Source organism: Ursus americanus, chromosome 10, assembly GCF_024610735.1.
Source record: "Ursus americanus isolate L20-20 chromosome 10, mUrsAme1.1.p, whole genome shotgun sequence".
NCBI lineage: Eukaryota > Metazoa > Chordata > Mammalia > Carnivora > Ursidae > Ursus > Ursus americanus.
Window position 1 is genome coordinate 73,023,527 of NC_142136.1, and position 19,953 is coordinate 73,043,479.

General features: G+C 37.9%; 1 protein-coding gene across 2 annotated transcripts in view; it reads right to left on the minus strand.

Moving 5' to 3' along the window:
- ATP8A2 (ATPase phospholipid transporting 8A2) overlaps positions 1-19,953 on the minus strand; it is a 564,765-nt gene that overhangs the window by 352,228 nt on the left and 192,584 nt on the right. For both annotated transcript variants that reach the window (XM_045797080.2, XM_045797081.2), the window contains exon 24: positions 16,954-17,018. In XM_045797080.2, coding sequence (XP_045653036.1) covers positions 16,954-17,018 — 65 coding nt within the window. The remainder of the gene's footprint in view (positions 1-16,953; positions 17,019-19,953) is intronic.

Consider the following 19,953-nt stretch of genomic DNA (forward strand, 5'->3'; position numbering starts at 1 on the left):
TGACCCTAAAAGGAACATTTGTTTCAGATCATTTCACCCTTTCCTAAAGTATAAGAGGGGGAAGAAGGCAGGGTAAGACAGGATTTGTTACTTTTTTAGGTTTCAAAATACAGCAATTTTATATCTCAGCATTCCCTGTTTCTTGTGATATCCCTTCTCCTTGCTTCTGCTCATCATCTCTCTTGCACTGGTGTTTATCTCATTCTATTCCCATTTCTTTCTTAAGAAACTAAACTTGCCAGTTGCCAAAAATCTGCTTAACTTTAATTATACATTTTCCACTTGGCATACAAATTCCCTGAAGGTCTTAATTTATAAAAATAACACATGGCTCAATGTGTGATTGAATTATATCCACAGGACAAAATTCAGGGCCCATTATAGATTTTACAAGACATCAAACTTTGGGGTAAATTTGCTTGAGATTCAGTGCAAATTTGTTTTCTACCATTTTTTATTTTGACTACAACCTTTCAATACTCCAAAATAAACAAACAAAAAACCAATCTCCACATTCCTAGAGGGCAATCCATTGTCACATAAGCAAGCCTACATTCCCTGTACCCCACTTCCGATTTTCTTAGTAGTATCAAGACTGGATTTGGTAAATATCAAGCCAAGATGAAGCTAGAATGAAGAAAAACAGGCTCACTCTAAAAAGGTGAGATGGTTTTGGACCTCACCAAAACAAACAAACAAACAAAAAATCTACACAAATCTATAAAGAACACCTCTGGCTGGAAAAACACAGAGATAAGATATATAAGACATTTTGGATCATTTACTCAAATACAAACTCAGAACTAGAAATAACCTAGTGAGGTTCCTATAGGAAAGCACAAAAAGCAAATATCTTTTGCCCCATGAACTGAACTCATAGTTAATGAGTATTTGCCACATGCATGCAATTGAAAACAAAATCTACAAGATGAGCAAAAGAAGAATTGCCCTTTTTCGGAACTTTTAAACATAAACCTAAAACTCCAGATGCACACATGCCTTATAATACAAGAATAAAAACGCAACCATGGTAAATTTACTGTTTGCTAATTATATTTCAATAAAAAATAAGAGTGCATTAAATAAAACCCAAGAAAACTGTACTTAAGAGAAAGGAGCTGACCTCTTAGCTCTGTAAGGTATCTCAAGAACTTCTGAGATCAACACTGACAGACAGTATCAGCCTCAGATAATACTTTAAAATAAGTATATTTAACTTTTACAAACCCAAGATGTTAAGAAAACACCAAATAGCAGAAAAGATTGAGGAAAATAAAAGCAGAGAAATGGACAGACTTAATCAAAAATAGGTCAATCTCATGGCTAATTTGTCCTCCTGTGCCTCCACCAACACTTCGCCCAATGAATAAGAAATCTGACATTTGATACACTTATGTAGATTCCATACTTATTAATGCATAAAAGTTATACACAGAACATCTTTCCTAATTATGAAGTAAACATCTCCTGACACAGCTCAAGGTACCTTCTTGTGCCCTGAAGAACAGCGCAGATAGAAGAGGACCAGGAAAAGATTTCTTCCCCAGATGCTGAGTCTAGTGGGTAAGCCACTGGGACCAAGAATTCTAACAGCAAGGGAGATGCTCAAACAGGTGTCAGACAGCAATGTCAATGGCCCTTCTGTTTCCATCGGCAAGCACACTGCTCAATTCTCAACTCAACTTCCCACAAACAAACTTAGGATCATAATGATGTGTTGAGGTTTTTGCTGTTAATTTTAGGTCTCTTTTCCCTCTATGGCTTCATATAACTTTACTAAAAACAGTAAATGGTCATGATTGGTTCACTGACTTCCCTTTTTCCTCCTTGATTACAGGAATCAAGCAATATGCTTCACAGTGCTTCTTTTTTGTTTTTAAGATTTTATTTATTTATTTGACAGAGAGAGACAGCCAGCGAGAGAGGGAACACAAGCAGGGTGAGTGGGAGAGGAAGAAGCAGGCTCCTAGCAGAGAAGCCTGATGTGGGGCTCGATCCCAGAGCACCGGGATCTCGCCCTGAGCCTAAGGCAGACGCTTAACGACTGTGCCACCCAGGCGCTTATTTCTAACATTTTATTCTATTATTCTATTAAAAATGGACTAAATGGTTTTTAGTCTTAAGATTCCTACCAACTGTAAAGCTGTTTGTGCTTGAAAACTATTTCTGAACATGAAGATTTTAAATATCTATTTCCCACTCTTCTCCACCTGTAGGCTATTGTTGTATTATACTCCAAATTCTATTATACTCCAAATCGATTTCACTGCCTCCTACAGATAGTGTTGAATATATTCAACTTTAATCTAGGTTTTATCACATATTTAACACTTTCTTCACTTTTTGTTTCTTTGCCCAACTCAGGTGTTCCACCCGAGGTCATTTTCTTTCTCTGTAAAATGTAACTGTAACAATTTCCTTTAGTAAGGGTAAGCTGGAGGCACACTCCCAGCTTTGTCTCTGTGTTTTGATGTTAAATCATTCTTGAAAGATTTTTCTGCCTTTACAGCTCTCAGTTGGCAGGTATTTCCTGCCAGCACTGAAAATATCATTCCACTATGTTCTAGCTCCACTGTTGCTAGTGGGAAGTCACCTGTCTCTCCTAAAAAAGTCATCTCTCTAATGCCCCCTCCTGTTTTCAAAACCTGGCTTTGTGCTTGGTGTCTGGAAATACCCAGTGGTATTTGGTAGTTTCACAATGATGTATCCTGGTAAGGATGTTTTCATTGACCTTGTTTAGGATTTACTGGGCTTTTCAAATCTATGGAAAGATGACTTTATCACTTCTGGAAAATTCCTAGATATTATTTCCTCAGATACTTAATCTGGCCTATTTTTTCTCTTCTTTCCTTCTAGGACTGATTAAGCACATGGCAAATTCTTTCCTTCTGTCCTTTATGCCTCAGCCTCTTCCGAATTTTCTCTCGTTCCTCCTCTCTATACTGTATTGTAGATTGGAGCCAGGGAAGAATGGCCTGTGGGCCTAATCCATCCCATGGCCTGTTTCTAGTATGGCTTGTAATCCAAAATTTTTTTTTTACATTTTTAAAGACTTTAAAAAAAATAAAAATAAAGAAGAATATGTAACAGATACTGTATGTGGTCCACAAAACCTAAAATATTTACTACTGGAGCTTTACAGAAAAAAACTGTTGACGTCTTCTATTCTAGATAACTTCTTACCTATATTCTGCTTCACTTTCATTCTAGAGTTTTATCTAATACACTGTTTAACCCTTAGAATTTTTTATTTTTTCATTTCCAGAAATTTTAGGGTTATTTCTCCAGTTATATTCAATTTTCCAGTTATTGTATTTTTCATTTCCAGAAATTCTATTCAAACATTTCTCGTATTTGTTATGCTATCTTTTATAGTTCACTGTTCCCTACAGATATGTTTAGGTTTACTGTCTTTTTTCTTATAACATAGCATGGTCATTTCATATTCTATATCTGATTATTCTATTATCGTTAATCTTTGTAGCTTGTTTCTAGGATTTTTATGCTAATTGCGTGAGGTGTCTTTTCTCCTGTGCTTGATTATTTCTGACAGTGAACTCATTTTTTGCACTTAGACTATCCTCCTATAAAAAACATCTGACTTTGTTGCTGGGAGATGCATGGCTTGAGGGTCCCTGGACCATACAAGTGAGGAGAACCCAGGTGTCAAATCCACAGGAAGCCAGTTTTAAGTGTAGCTCACTCTTACCCTGGGGCTGTGGCCCTCCAAGGCCCCCAGCACAAAGCAGCTTCATCGTTCCAGCACTCCTCATGTCTCACTGGGTTCCCGCAATCCCTTCAGTTTTTCCTGAGATTCCCTTACTATCTTGTCTTCTCTTCAGTGCTTTTTAAAATGTATTTTTTAATTATTTTATTCAACAGTTGTACTTGTTTTCAGTATGGGAGCTGGTTAGGGTAACCTCACCTACCATTATTGGAAAACAAACCCTAGTTCAAGTCTTTAATTACATTGCTGCCATTTAGAGAATTGGGAGTTCTTTCCATTTCGATGCTAAGAGGCTGGTTATGCAAGCTCCTTCTCATCATCCAAGAACCTAATAAAAATGCATGTTGGATGTAGTCCACAAGAATGCTATTCCACATGTTCCTGCAAGGCCTTAAGGCACCTACTGGCTACCACTAGGCATCACCTTTTTACCAGCAGCATGAAATCTCCCCGTCTCAAATAGGGAATCCTGCTGAAAAAGGAAATTTTAACTACTAACAAAACCTTAAATCCTACAACCTCTAAAGAAGGACATGCTCTCCCTTTTTGAACAAATTTTATTATCATTAGTGTAATTCTTCATTGCTCTAAAGCTTAAAACAAATTTCCTAATGAGATTGTTTTCAGGTATCCTAAACAAGTATACTCACAAGGTAAACATAAAGTTAGCCAACACTTGCCAATCTCATGCCACCTCCCTGCTTGATTCCCATTCCACACAGTTCCTTCCCCAAGTCTACAAATCTTTCCAGATAGCATCGAGGTGGTCTTGGAGCAGTAACAACATCTTGCATGAAGAACCATCTACTCCAGTGTCTCTTCCCAACATTGTCCCTCCAGATTCCTCAGCTCGCAATTCAGAGGACAGCTCATATGATTATGCTCACACATGTAAAAGCATATGCTCCTAACCAACCCTGGGCCAGTTACCAAAGTCACTCTCAAACCTGCCTGTTCTATTTTAACATTTACAATTACTGAAGTCCTGGAGTGTAGAGCAGTGCCACTGACACCCAGACACTGAGGGACAAAATCAGAAATCTAAGTTAAATATAGAGACTTATGCCGTCAATATCTTGAGGATGTTGAGAAATCTCCTTTCGAAATCTGTAAATATCTATTTACACTGATGTAGTCTTTCAGCTCCTAAAGAGGTTTTTATAGGGTTGGCACCTAGACACAAATTCTAACACTGCTCTCATGAACTTATTTGCTAAGGACTTGCACATAACTTATAAGCCAATAATCCATTTCTATATGATTTAAGTTGATAATATAAACATGGCAACCCATAAATTAGCTAATATAAACAATGTGTCACGAGGAGTTGGTAGATTAAATGAATAAAAAAGATTTGGCACATTAAATTCTAAACACACATATCGCATCACCAATTGCTATCTTGCAAAAATGTAAGAAGCCCTCTCCTCTCCTTCCCTCTATAGGTCACTCATCTGCTGTGTGTATTTTAAGAGTAGATATTGAGACTGATGAGGGCAAGACCAGAAGGAAGAATAAAAAAGGAAGGGTGTTTCTTAAAACATTCTCAAGACTGCTCTGATCTCTCCAACTCTGCAGGAATGAAAGGAAACCATGGAAAAATTTTAGTAATTCAGTAAATTTCACAATGGAATTCTAACAAAAATAAATTCAAGAAATTCCTAAGAAAACCACCATCAAACACAAAGTCAAGGTCACACCAAGTAAGAATTGAGTCTGCAAGGTCAGCATCTGAGTCCTCTTCTCTGTCCCTAAGTGTTTTTGTCAGATAAATCAGATTTTAGTTTTATTCTGCCAAACTTTTCAAGTCATCTCCCACACACAAAGCTATCCTGTCAATTCTCAAAGGAGAGGACTGAAATAACAAAAATTATAACTCATGTATTCAATGGAACAGAAAATTCCCAAATTTAAAGAGCTATAAAAATAATCAAACCCTAAAACTAAAATCTAATACCCAAGTTCTATAAATGCCACATGAATAACAAGACCTTCAGACTCTCTTAGACAACGATAAAGAAATTGTATACAGCAATGAAATAAAAACTTGCCATATAATGATAATCAAAAAATTAACTGTAAGGAAATGAAACTTTTTACATTCAGCTTGGCATTATAGCTTTTGTTATTTCCACATAAGTGCAGCAGGCATTTTAGTCTGACTTGAATCTCTTTGTGGAGATTTATCAATTCAGTCTTGTCTACTACTAAAACTATAATTAAACTGAACAGTAAGCTATTTATATGTCTGCAATGATTTCCTTTTCAAGATACACCAGACTTCAGTTTTATTCTGCAAAATCATTTTCAATTACATATTTAATCTCTGTGTTATTGCTTAAATTACACGTGCACCACCCTCCAGCTCAGATCCTGGCTGCATTCTCTGGCAGCAGCTGCCACGCATGTCAAAAGGTTGGTTATTACGTTCAATAGGAGCCACATGCGCTGGTCGGCCACAGCAATTTGTACCCTATGAGCTAATTCAATCTATCAGAGTTTGCTCATGTTTTGTTCAAGGAACAAAGGGTGATTCCTAGTATTCATGATTCAGAAACAAAATAAATGTTCCAGAAGTGAGGCATCCTGGAAGTAGCACTGTCTCTTGAGATCCCAAAATGAGTGACTATTTGGGGACTTGGAGAACGGGACAAGATAAGCCATACCAAATATTACTGCTCTGAAAATTTAGATTTCATGAAGTCGTCACTAAAGAATAGAAAACAAGAACAAAGTAATGGCTGTCGGAGGGGATGTCGCTGGGGTGGGGGGGACGGGGGCGGTGTTGGGTGAAACAGGTAATGGGGATTAAGGAGGGTACTTGTGATGAGCACCAGGTGATGTACGGAAGTGCTGAATCACTAAACTGTACACCTGAAACTAATATTACACTGTATGTTAACTAACTGGAATTTAAATTAAAAAAAAAAGAATAGAAAACAAGGAAAGGATTCATGTTCATGCATTTGAGGGGGAAAAAAAAGGGGTTGCTCTGGAACAATCTCACCCACTAAAAAAGGATGGGGTAAAGCCACCAAAAAGTTATATACGGCATACTGGGTTCAAGACCGGTAAGAAGAAAACAACGTTTCAAACACTGATACCAATTCTTCACACAGGTGTGAGGAGACTTCTGGTAGATCAGGATGAAGTGACCTGCTACAGACTTTTCTCCCAAGCAGCCAACAAGCAGTAGAAGATTCATTAAAAACTGACACTCAGTCTTTGGCACAGATAACAGAGAAAACGGACATCTTGCTCTTCCTTTTGCCTGAAGGACTGAGCACCTGCGTTGATGGGGATATGGAGCAATAAAAATTTATGCCCACTCCTGCAGGAAGTGAAATTGGTAGAACCATCCTGGTGAGAAATGAGGTAATATTGAGTAGCTCAGTTTCTGTTTCTAGGCACACACCTGATAGATTCCTGCACATGTACCTAAGAGACAAGCACACACAATGCTTTCTGCAGCACTTCTGATAATCTAAAAAATGCAAAGCAATCCGAAATGTCTGCCACCAAGCTTTAAATACCAGACAACTAGAACTAAATTTATGAACATAAATGTCAAGAACATGAGTGAAAAAAAGCAAACAGCACAAAGATACATACAATATGATTTAATTTACATAAACATGAAAAATCCAAAATAAGTTTGTATATAGCTTATGGATACATACACAGGTATGGCAAAGGTATAAAAAATTCCAGAGGGTGGTGGTTTTCTCTAAGGCAATGGGATGAAGGAAGAGAAGTAACAGCCCTTCAATTATCTGTAATGTTTTGTTTCTTTTAAAACCCATTTTGGCAATCTGTCTTATCTCCTAATTATGATTCATCTGTTGATTTTCTTGCATCTTATATGTAGACAGTCATATTATCATATTATTAATGAAAGTTATCTATTTTAATCCTTATACCTTTTAACTTTAACTTGGCGCTAACACCTTTAGTATAGTGTTAAAAAGGACTGCTGGCAAGGAACGTGCCTATCTCATCTTTATTTTAAAAGGAATATTCTATCACTTCACCGTGAAGTAAGATGTCTAACATAGGTTTTGGTAAATGCACCTTATCCGGTTAAGAACGGCTACTTCTATTCCAGGATGAAAAGTTTGTTGTTGTTGTCACTTACTGATAAATGCTCATTAAAAAAATTTTTTTCTGCATCTAATTAGATGACTGCATGTTTTTTTTTCCTTTTATCTATTAATGAGATGAAGTACACGATCAGATTTTTTTAAAAAGAAAATACATGTCTACGTTCCTGGAATTAAACCTAACTTAGATCATAATGTATGGGGTTTTCTTGTTTTGTTTTGTTTTTACATTCTTGGATTTGGTTTGCCGTTCTTTTATTAGAGAATTTTACCTCTTACTAGAAGAGTCATTTCTCTAATACGTGTCAGAACTTAGGTTAGGAACTGGCTTAGACTGATCAGGAAGACACGTCCCTTGTAACTGATTATGTTGAAGTTAAAAATCAATGCATTTTAATGACCTTTTTTAAACACATACTACGTGTACAATGCTATGCTGCAAGTTGGGGGGGGGGGCAAATAAAAATGAATCAGATAAAAATTCCTATCTTTAAAGAGAAAAGAAAAAAAGACATTTACCTCTCGGTTCACAACTAAGATTGGCCTACAATTTTCTTTACCATTCTGCCCCTCCGGGTTTTGAGTCGAAGCTTACATTAGCATCGAACTACATTGACAGGTATTGGCTTTTACTTTCTGGAAGATTTTTGTATAAAATTGCAACTGTTCTTTTAATGCTTGATTAAACTAGACTATTAACATTGCAAGAGTGGTGTCCTCTTTGTAGGGAAGATTCTAAGTAGTGGTATCACTTCTCTAATAGTTGCGGGGTGATTCAGATTTTCTATTTCCTCGAGTCTGATTCTGACAGTTTTGTATTTTTCCTGCTGTCATTTATAACTATGTCTATAATAATAGCAATCTGGCCTACTAAAAGCACTCAAATGTTTGTTGATTTAATATAAATTTGGAAATTAAACATGCATTTCTCTACTTTCTGAGCATTCTCTTTCACGCAATTTTTACATCAATCAAGAGGAAAACCCCTATTTTTAAAAGCAGCATTTCTAAATCTGTGCTCCTTGTCACAAGAGTTACTCACCAAAAAAGAATTCAGAGGTCAAATAAGTTTGGTTAACAAAATATTCTATATCTAATGCTTTAATATTTACAGTACAATAAATTTATTAAAGATTGCATTAAATTATAGTAGAGAAACCTATTATTTATAACTCTGTATCTCCCCAAAATAGCCATAAATCTCATTTCTCCCATAATGCTGAACATTTCAAAACATGTTTTAGAAAAATGCAACAACAGTCAACTAAGGAACACATATGTTGCATTGTGAATGAAAAGAACCAAAAATATAAATATCAAATATAAATATATAGATATACAAATATATATTTACATAGAGATATATAAATATATAGATACACAAATATGTAGATAAAAATAGATCTACAAATGTATATAAACACATATAGATAAGTATATATCTATACAGAGAAATATATTAATATTTATATGTATATATGTGTGCATAGATATAAAATATATGTTTCTACTTGCCTCAGAAAGGAAGCTCTTAGACTATTAACCAAATTTTTCATTGTAATTCTTTGGGTAGTGGTATTTCAAACAATTTTATTTTATTTTTTTTGTCATTTATACCTATTTTTTCTTCTACATTAAATGCATTGATTCCAGAAAGGGAGTAAATGAGGTTTAAAACTATTAGATTGCCATAAAATCTATATTATCCTCAGAACAAAGGGTGATGGTTACACTCCTGCTAATCGAGTGAACTTCATCAAAGGTGCTATCTTAGATACATCTTGGAAGTCATTCCAAACAAAACATGCTCAGGTCTACCTAAGTTTCCTCCTACAGGAACAACAGTGCTTAGAAACCTGACACAAAATCAACTTTGTTGATGAAGGAATTTGACAGACTTAAGCCTCCAATGTAATTTTTCCTCCTATGATACCCTGGCTGTATTGTCACAGCAAAGAAGGTTGTTATCTCAGGCTAAGAACTGCCATCATTAAGCACTTGTCATGATATACCTTTATGATACACCATGCAATTACCGATTATCTTCACTTAGGCAGTCAGCAGTGGTAAGAGTCATCAAGCTCTTTGACAGGGTATGCCTTCCTGTTCTCTATGCTGTTGATGCTTTCAAGGATACCATTAGCACTAGAGGTGGACAAAGCCTTCTAAGTCACCCCCACCAAGGCTGGATTCCATAGACATGGATGATCATAAATAAACCCATTGGACGGGAATAATTTTTGCCATAGCTACAGAACAAAAGAGTACTACCAGCTCTAGTCTGTAAAAAAGTAGGTTTAAAGTTTTGATTCAATTATTTCAAGACCATTTGTGATAAATATTTACCACTTTCACTTAAACAGAAAATGTTAAAAGCATATTCTTTTTATTGCTAGAGTTTATTTTTTTAAATCACAATTTGTGATACATTAATAGAAGAATAAATTACCCATTAACTTGCTTATCAGAATAAGGAAAGATGTCACCACACTAACCAAAGATCTGTCAAAAGTTCCAGTAAAACTCACAGAAATCTCTATACGTTTTTTCTCCCATTCTTCTCCACCCAACCCTTTGTACCCACTCCAGTCAGGCATTCATCTCTACAACATTCCCCAAACAATTCTTGAAATGTCACTGTTGACCTCCACATTGCTGAATCCAGTAACAAATTCTCAGACCTCATCTCACTGGATCTATAAAGCAGCAGCTGATACAGTTGTTTCTCCTTCTTGAAGACCTAATTCCATATTTGGTTTCCAAGATATCAACCTCTTGTTTCTCTTCCTACTTCAATGACCACACCCGCTTGACCTCCTTTGCTGGCTCTCATCTCTTAATCTGTTATACAATTAAGCTCCCCCAGAGCTTAATTCCTTTTCTTTAAGATTTCATTTATTTATTTATTTACTTGAGAGAGAGAAAGTACGTGCAAGCAGGGGGAGGAGCAGAGGGAGAGGGCATGGAGCCCGATACAGGGCTTGATACCATGACCCTGAGATCATAACCTGAGCCAAAATCAAGAGTCAGATGCTTACCCGACTGAGCCACCCAGGTGCCCTCTGCCCTAGAGCTTAATTCTTAACCTCTTTGCCATCTCTAATCAATCCTAGGGGTCCCATCAAGTTTCATAGTTTAAAACGGTACACTGACTACTCCCAAGAAACTCTCTCCATCCTAGACCTGTTCCCTGAATCCCAGACTTGTATGTTCAACTGCCTGAATATCTCATCACCACCTCAACCCTAACATGCCCTAAAAGACTTCTGATCCCCCCAACCATAGTTACTCCTACAGTCTTCATCTCAGAAATGGCAACTCAATCTTTCTAGTTGCTCAGATCTAAACTCTCAGAGTCCTATCCTTCTTATATACCACATCAATATATTAGCAAATCCTGTCAGCCTTACTGTGAAAATACTATACACCCAGAATCTCACCACCACCCATCACCAATACAGCCAACACTCAGATCCAACTTTCCCCATCACCTCCTACCCGGTTTATCACAACAGCCTGCTAACTGGGTAATCTGCTTCTGCTCTCACCTCCCTTTAGGTCTTCATCCACCCCAGCAGCCAGATACCATTAAAAAGTAAATCACATCATATCACTCTGCTGCTCAGACTCCACCAATGACCCCCCACTCCACTCAGAATAAAAGCTAAGTCATAACAACAAGCTATGCAACTACAAGGTGAAGTTCTTGCTATTTCTCTGACTCTGTCGTCTGCTCCACTGCAGCCACTGGCTGCTCAAAAGAGTAGGAAGAAATCAGCCTTGGGACTTGGCACTTGGTGAACCACCATCCTGGGACACTATTCCCCCAGATAATAATGACGATATGCCAGAACAACAGGTATACACTAAGACTATCCCCGGCAAAATGAGATGTGTAGTCTCCTGTCTAGACAGCACCCTGGCTCCCACCCTCCTCATCTGCCCAAATACCATCCTATCAGAGAGAATTTCTCCAACCAAGCTATGTAACAGAGTAACCTCTGCCCTTTCTGCTTTTCATGTCCCCTTCATCCTGCTTTACAGTCCTTGATAACACTTAACAGTTTTTCTGCCCTTTAAACACTAAGTACTTCGAAGGATTAAAATAATTATTACTCGAACATGCCTAAATCAAATTGGGGAAAAACCTGCTCAAGCAACATTTCTAGTATAGCACAAAAAGATGTTGAAGAACAAATGTAGTTATAAGGTGATCTTACCAAGTAGCTAAGTATTATCAGGATGACAGGGGGGAAAAGGGAGAGGAATTTTTTTTAACTATCTTAACACCAGCCTTAAAAAAAAAAGTTTCACTACCTCTAAGAATTGCTAGGAAGTTTAAGAGCAAGAACTAATGCTAAGGGTCAACAACTCATGAAGAAACACTCAACACACATGAGCTTGTAACTGGAGAAGCTGTTTAGTCCATGGCTTAAGAGATGCAAGCCACGTTTTCTCATTGCAAGCATTTCTAAATATATCTTTCTCAAGTGTTTTCTCCATACTAAAAAAACCCGTCATCATATCACACATTAAAACATCACTTCCATCTTCTTTTTTATTATTGACGTATAATTGACGTACAATGCTGGTTAGCTTCAGGTGTACAACACTGACTCCACGGTTCTCTGCATTACTGAGAGCTCACCGTGATCAGTATAGCCACCATCTGTCACCAAACAACATTATTACAATACGAACTATATCCCCTACGCTATTTCTCTGACTTTTCATCTCTGTGACTTATTTACAGATGGCCAACAGACACATGACAAGGTGCTCAACATCACTCATCATCAGGGAGGTACAAATCAAGATCACAATGAGATATCATCTCACACCTGTCAGAATAGCTACTATCAAAAAGAGGTGTTCGCAAGGATGTGGAGAAACGGGAACCCTTGTGCACCACTGGTAGGGATGAAATTGGTACAATCAACTGTAGAAAACAGTATGGAGGCTCCTCAAAAAAGTAAAAACTGAAACACCGTTTGATCCAATAATTCCACTACTAGGTATTTACCCAAGGAAAATGAAAACACTAATTCAAAGGGATACATTTACCCCTATGTTTACTGCAGCATGGTTTACAATGGCCAAGATATGGAAGCAACCCAGGTGTCCATCAACAGATAAATGGATAAAGAAAATGTGGTACATATATACACACCCAGAAATATTAGTCAGCCAATTAAAAAGAATGCAATCTCCCCTTCGTCTGGAAGCAACAAATGATAGTATAATTGTGGGTATGAATATGGGCATGTGCTTACACATTGTAAATGTACTCTAGGTAACTTACCAGGGAGCCACCTATCACTAGAGAAAAAACCAAATTAGAAAAGTGGGCTTTTGTAAAAGAAAAATAGAAAATACATAGTAACTGTGACTTACTAGGAGAATTTGCCATGAGAACAAAGAGAAACAAACTTCGGAGTGGTATATGAAACGTTCATGGTGACTCTACATATCATTACAAAGTAAAGAATCTATTGTATGTTAAAGGCCTAACTTTTATGAAATCAACCACATCGGTGAGATCCTATAGCATTCTGTGTACTCCTGACTCCCAGTTCTTGCCTACGAATTTGCCAGTACCAGATACTGTTTACTGACGGATTCTCACTATCTATTTCCATCCTCTTCTATGTTTTTCTCTACGTGGCAAGGCCTGCAAAGCTAAAAACAGCATTTACCAGACTCCCTTATTAACAGGATTCAGGGTGGGTTCTAGCAGCAAAACACATTTATGTAAGATTTGGAAGACAGAAGGAAGAGAGCTATTCCTTTACACCAGGGGAAGGATTCCACATTCTACCACCCAGCACGAGCTTCACAGGTATAGGAAGCTGGAAGCTCAGCAGTGATTTCCTCAAGTCTCCTGGGATAGCAACTACCGTGTCCTGACCTTGAGAATAAACGTATGGTGCGTGAACTGGAAACCCACCTATGACATGCAGACGTCTGCTCCTTCAGCTTTTCCAGTAATTTTGCAAGCATCTAATTTACTGTTTTAACTTTCTTTATGCCTGAGCTTAGTTTCTGTGCCAGTTACTAAGTTAACAACTCAGCCTCAAGCCTACCCCGCTATATGTAGTTTGTGATCCTGGAACAGGAACTCTACAAACCACACTCCCCATTTGCCAGAGAGCTCCATGCTAGGCTCTGCCAGTAGGTGGTGCAAGAGGAGAGGAGAGAGGCTCCAATCTGGAGATGAAATTGCTCTTTCCTATCTGTCTCCTGTGGGTTTCCTGTCTGCTACCAATTCCCTTGAGAGCTGCTTCTTCACCCTGGCAACCACAGTTCCTTCCAACGCAGAAGACGAATCCAGGTTTCAGATTTCTGTAAAACTTGGAAAATTATCTTCATTGTCTTCTACCCCAAAGGCAGAGACACAAGACCAGCCAGGCATCTCCCCTCTTCAGAGATCCAAAGATCAGCTTTGAGAGTCCTGTCTTTGATGTTTAAAAGGATTAATAATTCCAATCTTTTTCCCTGTGTTCCTCAGCCCTAGGAGTGGTCACTGCTTCCTTCAGTTGCCACTATAAGGTACCTTAGGGCAGGCGAACTATTCTAAAAAGGACAAGACAGTAAATACTCTAGGATTTGTGTGCCAAAAGTCTCTAACGCAGTCTCTAATTCACTCTACCACTGCAGTATGAAAGCAGCCACGGGCAATGTGGAAATGAATGGGGATGGTGGTGTTCCAGAAAACTTCATTTGTGAAACGGGTTGCCTCCAATTTTTCCTAAGGGTTGTTACTTGCCCTAGAATTTTCTTTTTACACTTTTTGTTATCTAATTAACAACTCCACACTTAATTCTCAATTTCGTATATTAAAATCACTCTGTTCAACTAACATGTGGGGTATTTATCTCCTGATCAGACCTGACTGTCACTATTTCCTGCACTGAATCCTGACTATTCCTGTATTAGGTATCAGAAGCCGTTCTAAGAAACAGTCTAAAGATGGGAAACTGGGATTAATTATTTCACCTGCTTGGGTTTCAAGGCAGTGATGATGATCTTATCACCAGTGGGGAAAAAGTGCTAGTTGTCCATGACAAGCAGTACTCAAACATTATTTAAATTATCATCTATGATATTCTTTCTTTGATTTTCCATCCATCCTCTTGCTTCTTCTCTGGAACCCAGAGGTCATAACAACACTCTACACTTCTTTTCTTTTCTCCTGACCCAACTGTTTCCCTAGAATTCTCAAAATCAGAGACAACTGTCCAAGCTCCAGGACCAGCAAAGAAAAATTCAAGTGGGTGCAGACCTTTAAATTTGAAATGAGTATTTCTCAAAGATGACCTGACAGCAGCAGAAGTGGTCAATCAAATTCTGCTTCCAGGCATCATTCATAAAGTAACTGAAACAGTAGACTTGTAAATAACTAAAAAATTGGGAAAAAAATATGAAACGTTGGACAACAGGCAACGCAGGACTAGGATTCTTTTAAGAAGTAAAGTGAATGAGATGAGCTTCCGCTTATATGTGAGATGAAGTAAGGGAAGCTAGACCCAACACTTTTAATTCTGGGACCATTTCCTTTGATTGCTTCAACCTCAGAGCTCAACATGAAAAGCTCAACTTGGGAGCTCCACAGGGATCTACTATATGCCTAACTTATTTCCCTAGGACTCTGCTTTCATTCCACACCTACCAAATGAAGTATTTTGAGAACAGGAATGCCTTCAACCTAACTAAAGAATGAGGGGGAGGGAACCAGGTGAAAGGGGATGAGGGGGAGGGGAAAGAGGAGAAGGACTCTCATCAGAAATATGGAATGCCCCCTGGAGTATGGATCAAAAAAGGGGCCATAGAAATTGCACCTCTGTCCATCAGATACTGAGTACGTGAAAGCCATTATACTTGAAGATGATGTTCCACACTGGTTAGGAAGAAGAATTCCTAACAGGTGCCAGGGGAAGCCAGGCAGATTCTTTGAAACTTGTTTGGCTTCACAAATCACTCCATGATCTAGATCAACCAAAAGTCCCAACTTGTACTTATGGCCTTACACTGTTATGTTGAGTCAAAGTCCGTCTCTTGATTCCCGAGAACACCTGGCATAAAAGGAAAACACAGCCTCACTTCTGAGTTACCACCACATTAGAGGCTTAGTTTAAGACTGTGGGTGCCTTGGGTCTAGAAGATCATCAGCAAACAAGGAAGCTCCTGGCACAGACATTCTGGGTGTGCTCACAGGCTATTTGGATTTGTCCAAGGGTGAAGCTCCCAAGCCATGGAGCAGTATCTTGCCAACGGAGCCTTGGAGGCACACAGACTCACCCCCTGACTCCTGCCTTTGGAGTCCTGAAGAGGTAAGTGTGTGTTGGCCTTCAAGTAGGATTCAGGGCCTCCTGAATCTGCAAGTAAAAATGTCTCTGTACCACATCTCATCCTTTTTACTAACGCTGTCATTTGCTTCTATATAAGAGGCTTTAAATATACTGCGTGAAGGGTGGCCTTGGGTTCTGAGCAGTAACAAGCCCTTGTTATAAGTCCTGACAAATGGAATCTCATAGCTCAGCTGATATGTTCACATCAAACTACTTCCCAGGTCACTGGTTAACCTCACATCTGTTCCCACCCCTGGTCTCATCAGAGGCTTTAGGCTATGACTGGGTGGGCGCAGGTCTATAAAATGCTCAGAGATCCATGCTGTTCAATCCTTCATGAGCTGGTGGCATTGGAATGTCACAGGAATTAAGTGCATATGTAGCCTATTCTTATATAAATCCAAACAACCCCTGACACTTGAGTATTACTGTTATATTAAAGTTTGTGCCAGAAAGAAAATCCTCCAAGTCTCCATATTAATCTACTCTGGAGTGAACCATCACCACTTAGCAAATCAAAATAGGTTGCATTAACATTTTAAATGCACAATTCTAGATAAATAAAGGAAAGTATCATGAAGCAGTGTTCCAAATTTACTATTTTGGTGTTTAAGGATAGGAATTTATGACATCTGTTCATAAATAACAAAATACACATAAAGAATAGTTTTAGAATTGTTTTTTAGTAAAAAAAACCTTGTTATCAGTTATAATAAAAATAAATAAAGGAAGAGTTTAATACAGTAATAACAAATACAACTTTCGAAAAACTACTCACATCCAAAGAATCCTCCTTCAACAGGATAAGGGCCATATTCTGTGATACCAACCGGCAGGAGTATCCTAGAGTAGAGGAAAGAGCAACACAAGTGAGTTTACCATTCCTTCCATGAATTCATTGCTTTCCAATAGCTATTTAAATTCAGCTTCCCTTCTTATGTCTTCCATATTACCTTTTTAAGCCTCTTGGGGAAGACAGAGGAATTGGACAAGTGTGTGGGGTAGGAAAAGTAAGTTCTTTAACAGATTTGATTCTTGCAGACAGCGTGAATAGAATTGGTTGGGGAGGTCTTCATAACTAATGACTAAAATAAATATTGGTCAATTTTCTGTGGATTTTTCTTTATGCTTGTATAACAGCAGGATAAGCCTTGGACTATCTTTAAAAAACAGCTAACACTTCAGGAAGACACATGGAATCTGATGATGCTTCCAAATCAGCATAAACGAGTCTATCCTACTATCAAGATCCCTCATTTATTTGTTTAAAAAGTAGGTAATTCTCGCAACAGATTTCAAAGGAATGCTATCATACGTAGAGGGAATCACTTTTCCTACCCAAGTTCAAAGCAATTCCCATTTAAAGAATTAAACTTGAGTTAAAAAAAAAAGTTTGTTTAGAAAAATATGTCTTCCAAAACCAATTCTTATCAATGATTTCCATCGCATTTTAAAATAGTTATCGTTATACGCTAAGCAAGATACTCTTCTACTCTTCCTCCCAGAAGGTGAACATGTTTTCTCTGAACCACTTTCCTACCCAGGCTTTGTAGTCCATGCCAAAACATCTGGAGACACTTGGTGACACCCACAACCCAGGAGGAGAGCCTCCCCCCTCAAATCCACACACTCTGGGAAAGAGCAGCTCCAGCAAACCCTAAGACCCTGGATGTCTGTCAGGACTCTACTCTTTCCTTTCAAACTACCCTCCACCCTCTCAAGTGCCCCTTGAGAGAACTGGCGCTTTTCATCAACCTCTAATCTCAATTTATCTCATTGAGAAAAGGTAAGAAAAGAATCCTTCCACCTAGAAAATTGCTTCTTTTTCCTCAGCACCTGAAAATAAAGGATTAATGATCACGGAAACATGAAACAAATCATCAGCACAGAGAATTACAACCGTCAAGCAAGTACCTGGGTGACAATCTCAAGGAAGGGGCTTAACCGACACTGTTCCTAAAGCAACGAGGAGCCTGGATTCCCCTCCACAGAACAGCTAAAATATCCATTTGGGCAGATGCTATATTTAAGTGGAAAAGGAGACAAGCATTTAACTAATGGGCAAGTCTCAAGAACTACAGCATTTACCTGACAGTTCTACTCAGCAGGGCTTCCCACAGCCCACCCCCTCCAACCCCGTGCTGAGGAAACCCTATTAAAAGCCACCAAATAGACTTCAAGACAACACAAAAAATAAGACCAAGAAAAACCTTGTTTTGTTGCTGTTGTTTAGGAAGGAGAGAGACAATAAATATTTATTTTGGAATGTACAAAGTATATCCTTAACTACCGTCATCTCAGAATATTTTGTAGATCACCTCAGAACACAAGTCTTCAAGCACAAACATGGCTTTTAATCCAAATATTTTTTTAAAGCAATACCATAAAGATATAGTCCAGACGGTTAACAATAGTTACCTCAAGGGAATGAGATTATTTTGCTTGCTAAAACCACTGCATATTATTTTAAAAACCAGAACTGAATAATTTAAAATCATAATACCACATGGGTAAATACCTGTTTAACCCCTAAGACAAAAAAAAAGGAGGAAACATGAAATAATATTCTATACATTTTCAAACTTGTTCAAGTCTGTATTTTAACAATAGTGATGAGTAAAAATGAGACTTTCCCAGAATGCCATTCAAAGTTCTGCCTGATAGGATTGACATAATTGAAGTCTTTGTTTACCCTTAAAATTTTACAAATGTATTCTTCTTTCCTATAAATTCTTAGATCAGGTCCAGAAGGGAGGTCTATACTTTATTTTCATTCACAAAAGGGGATGTTGCAACTTTAATTATTTCCCACTATGGGAGGCTTACTCTTTCTTTATATCCCCAGAGACTTCCAGCAACTTCATGCAACATAGACTGTTACAAATTTAGTATAACTAATGCAAAAGGATTTGCTGGTAGTTTTTGATTTGAACAACAGCTGCAGAAGCAAGCTATAATTTTTAAGCCCTAGCTTGCTGCTTCATTTTATATTTTTCAGTTTAAGCAAAATGCTGCTTGACAACTGAAGCTGCACAAAGATATTATGGAAAAACTCTTAAGTGTTTTTTTTAGCCGTTGCAGGGAGAGGGCAAGAAATAAAACCACTGACACGTCCATGAATTTCAATGTACAAAACTAAAGGCTTCTGGAAATAGGTTTTGTTTGTTTGTTTGTTTTTTAATTTGGAAAACGAAGTGAGATTCTGCTTAGAGAATTATCACACAGAACACCTGCACTGTACAGAACATGGAAGTTTAACACAGTTAATTGTGACTTAGCGAATGTAGCAAATTAAATTATGTCAACCCTAGTTTGGTGTGCTTGATTTCTAATGTTTGTGGATAAAATGAGATCAACTCTTGGAGAAGAGCCAGGTATTGAAATGTCAATCCACGCTTCTAGTTCTTTAATCTTGCAATCTAACAAAACAACCATAAAATCACTGAGAAGAGAACCTCTGGGATTTCACTTTTTACTACACCTGAAATTAACAGCACACCCTAAAAGCATTTGGTCTTTCTACTACCTGAGTTTAATCAACATTCAAAGAAACCAAACTATTACAGACTCTATGGTACTTAGAGCAGGACTTCATCTTAAGAAAATTATTATCCACGCTAGAAAGTATCACCAAACCAAACTTCTCAGATCTTGCAATCATTCTTTCTCTGTTTTGAGATAAGCTCACATTGTCAAAGATACCCAAATCCAGATTTCCTTGGAGACATTTCTGGAAGGGTTAGGGACAGTTTATCCTTACTAACCATGCATTTTAGGA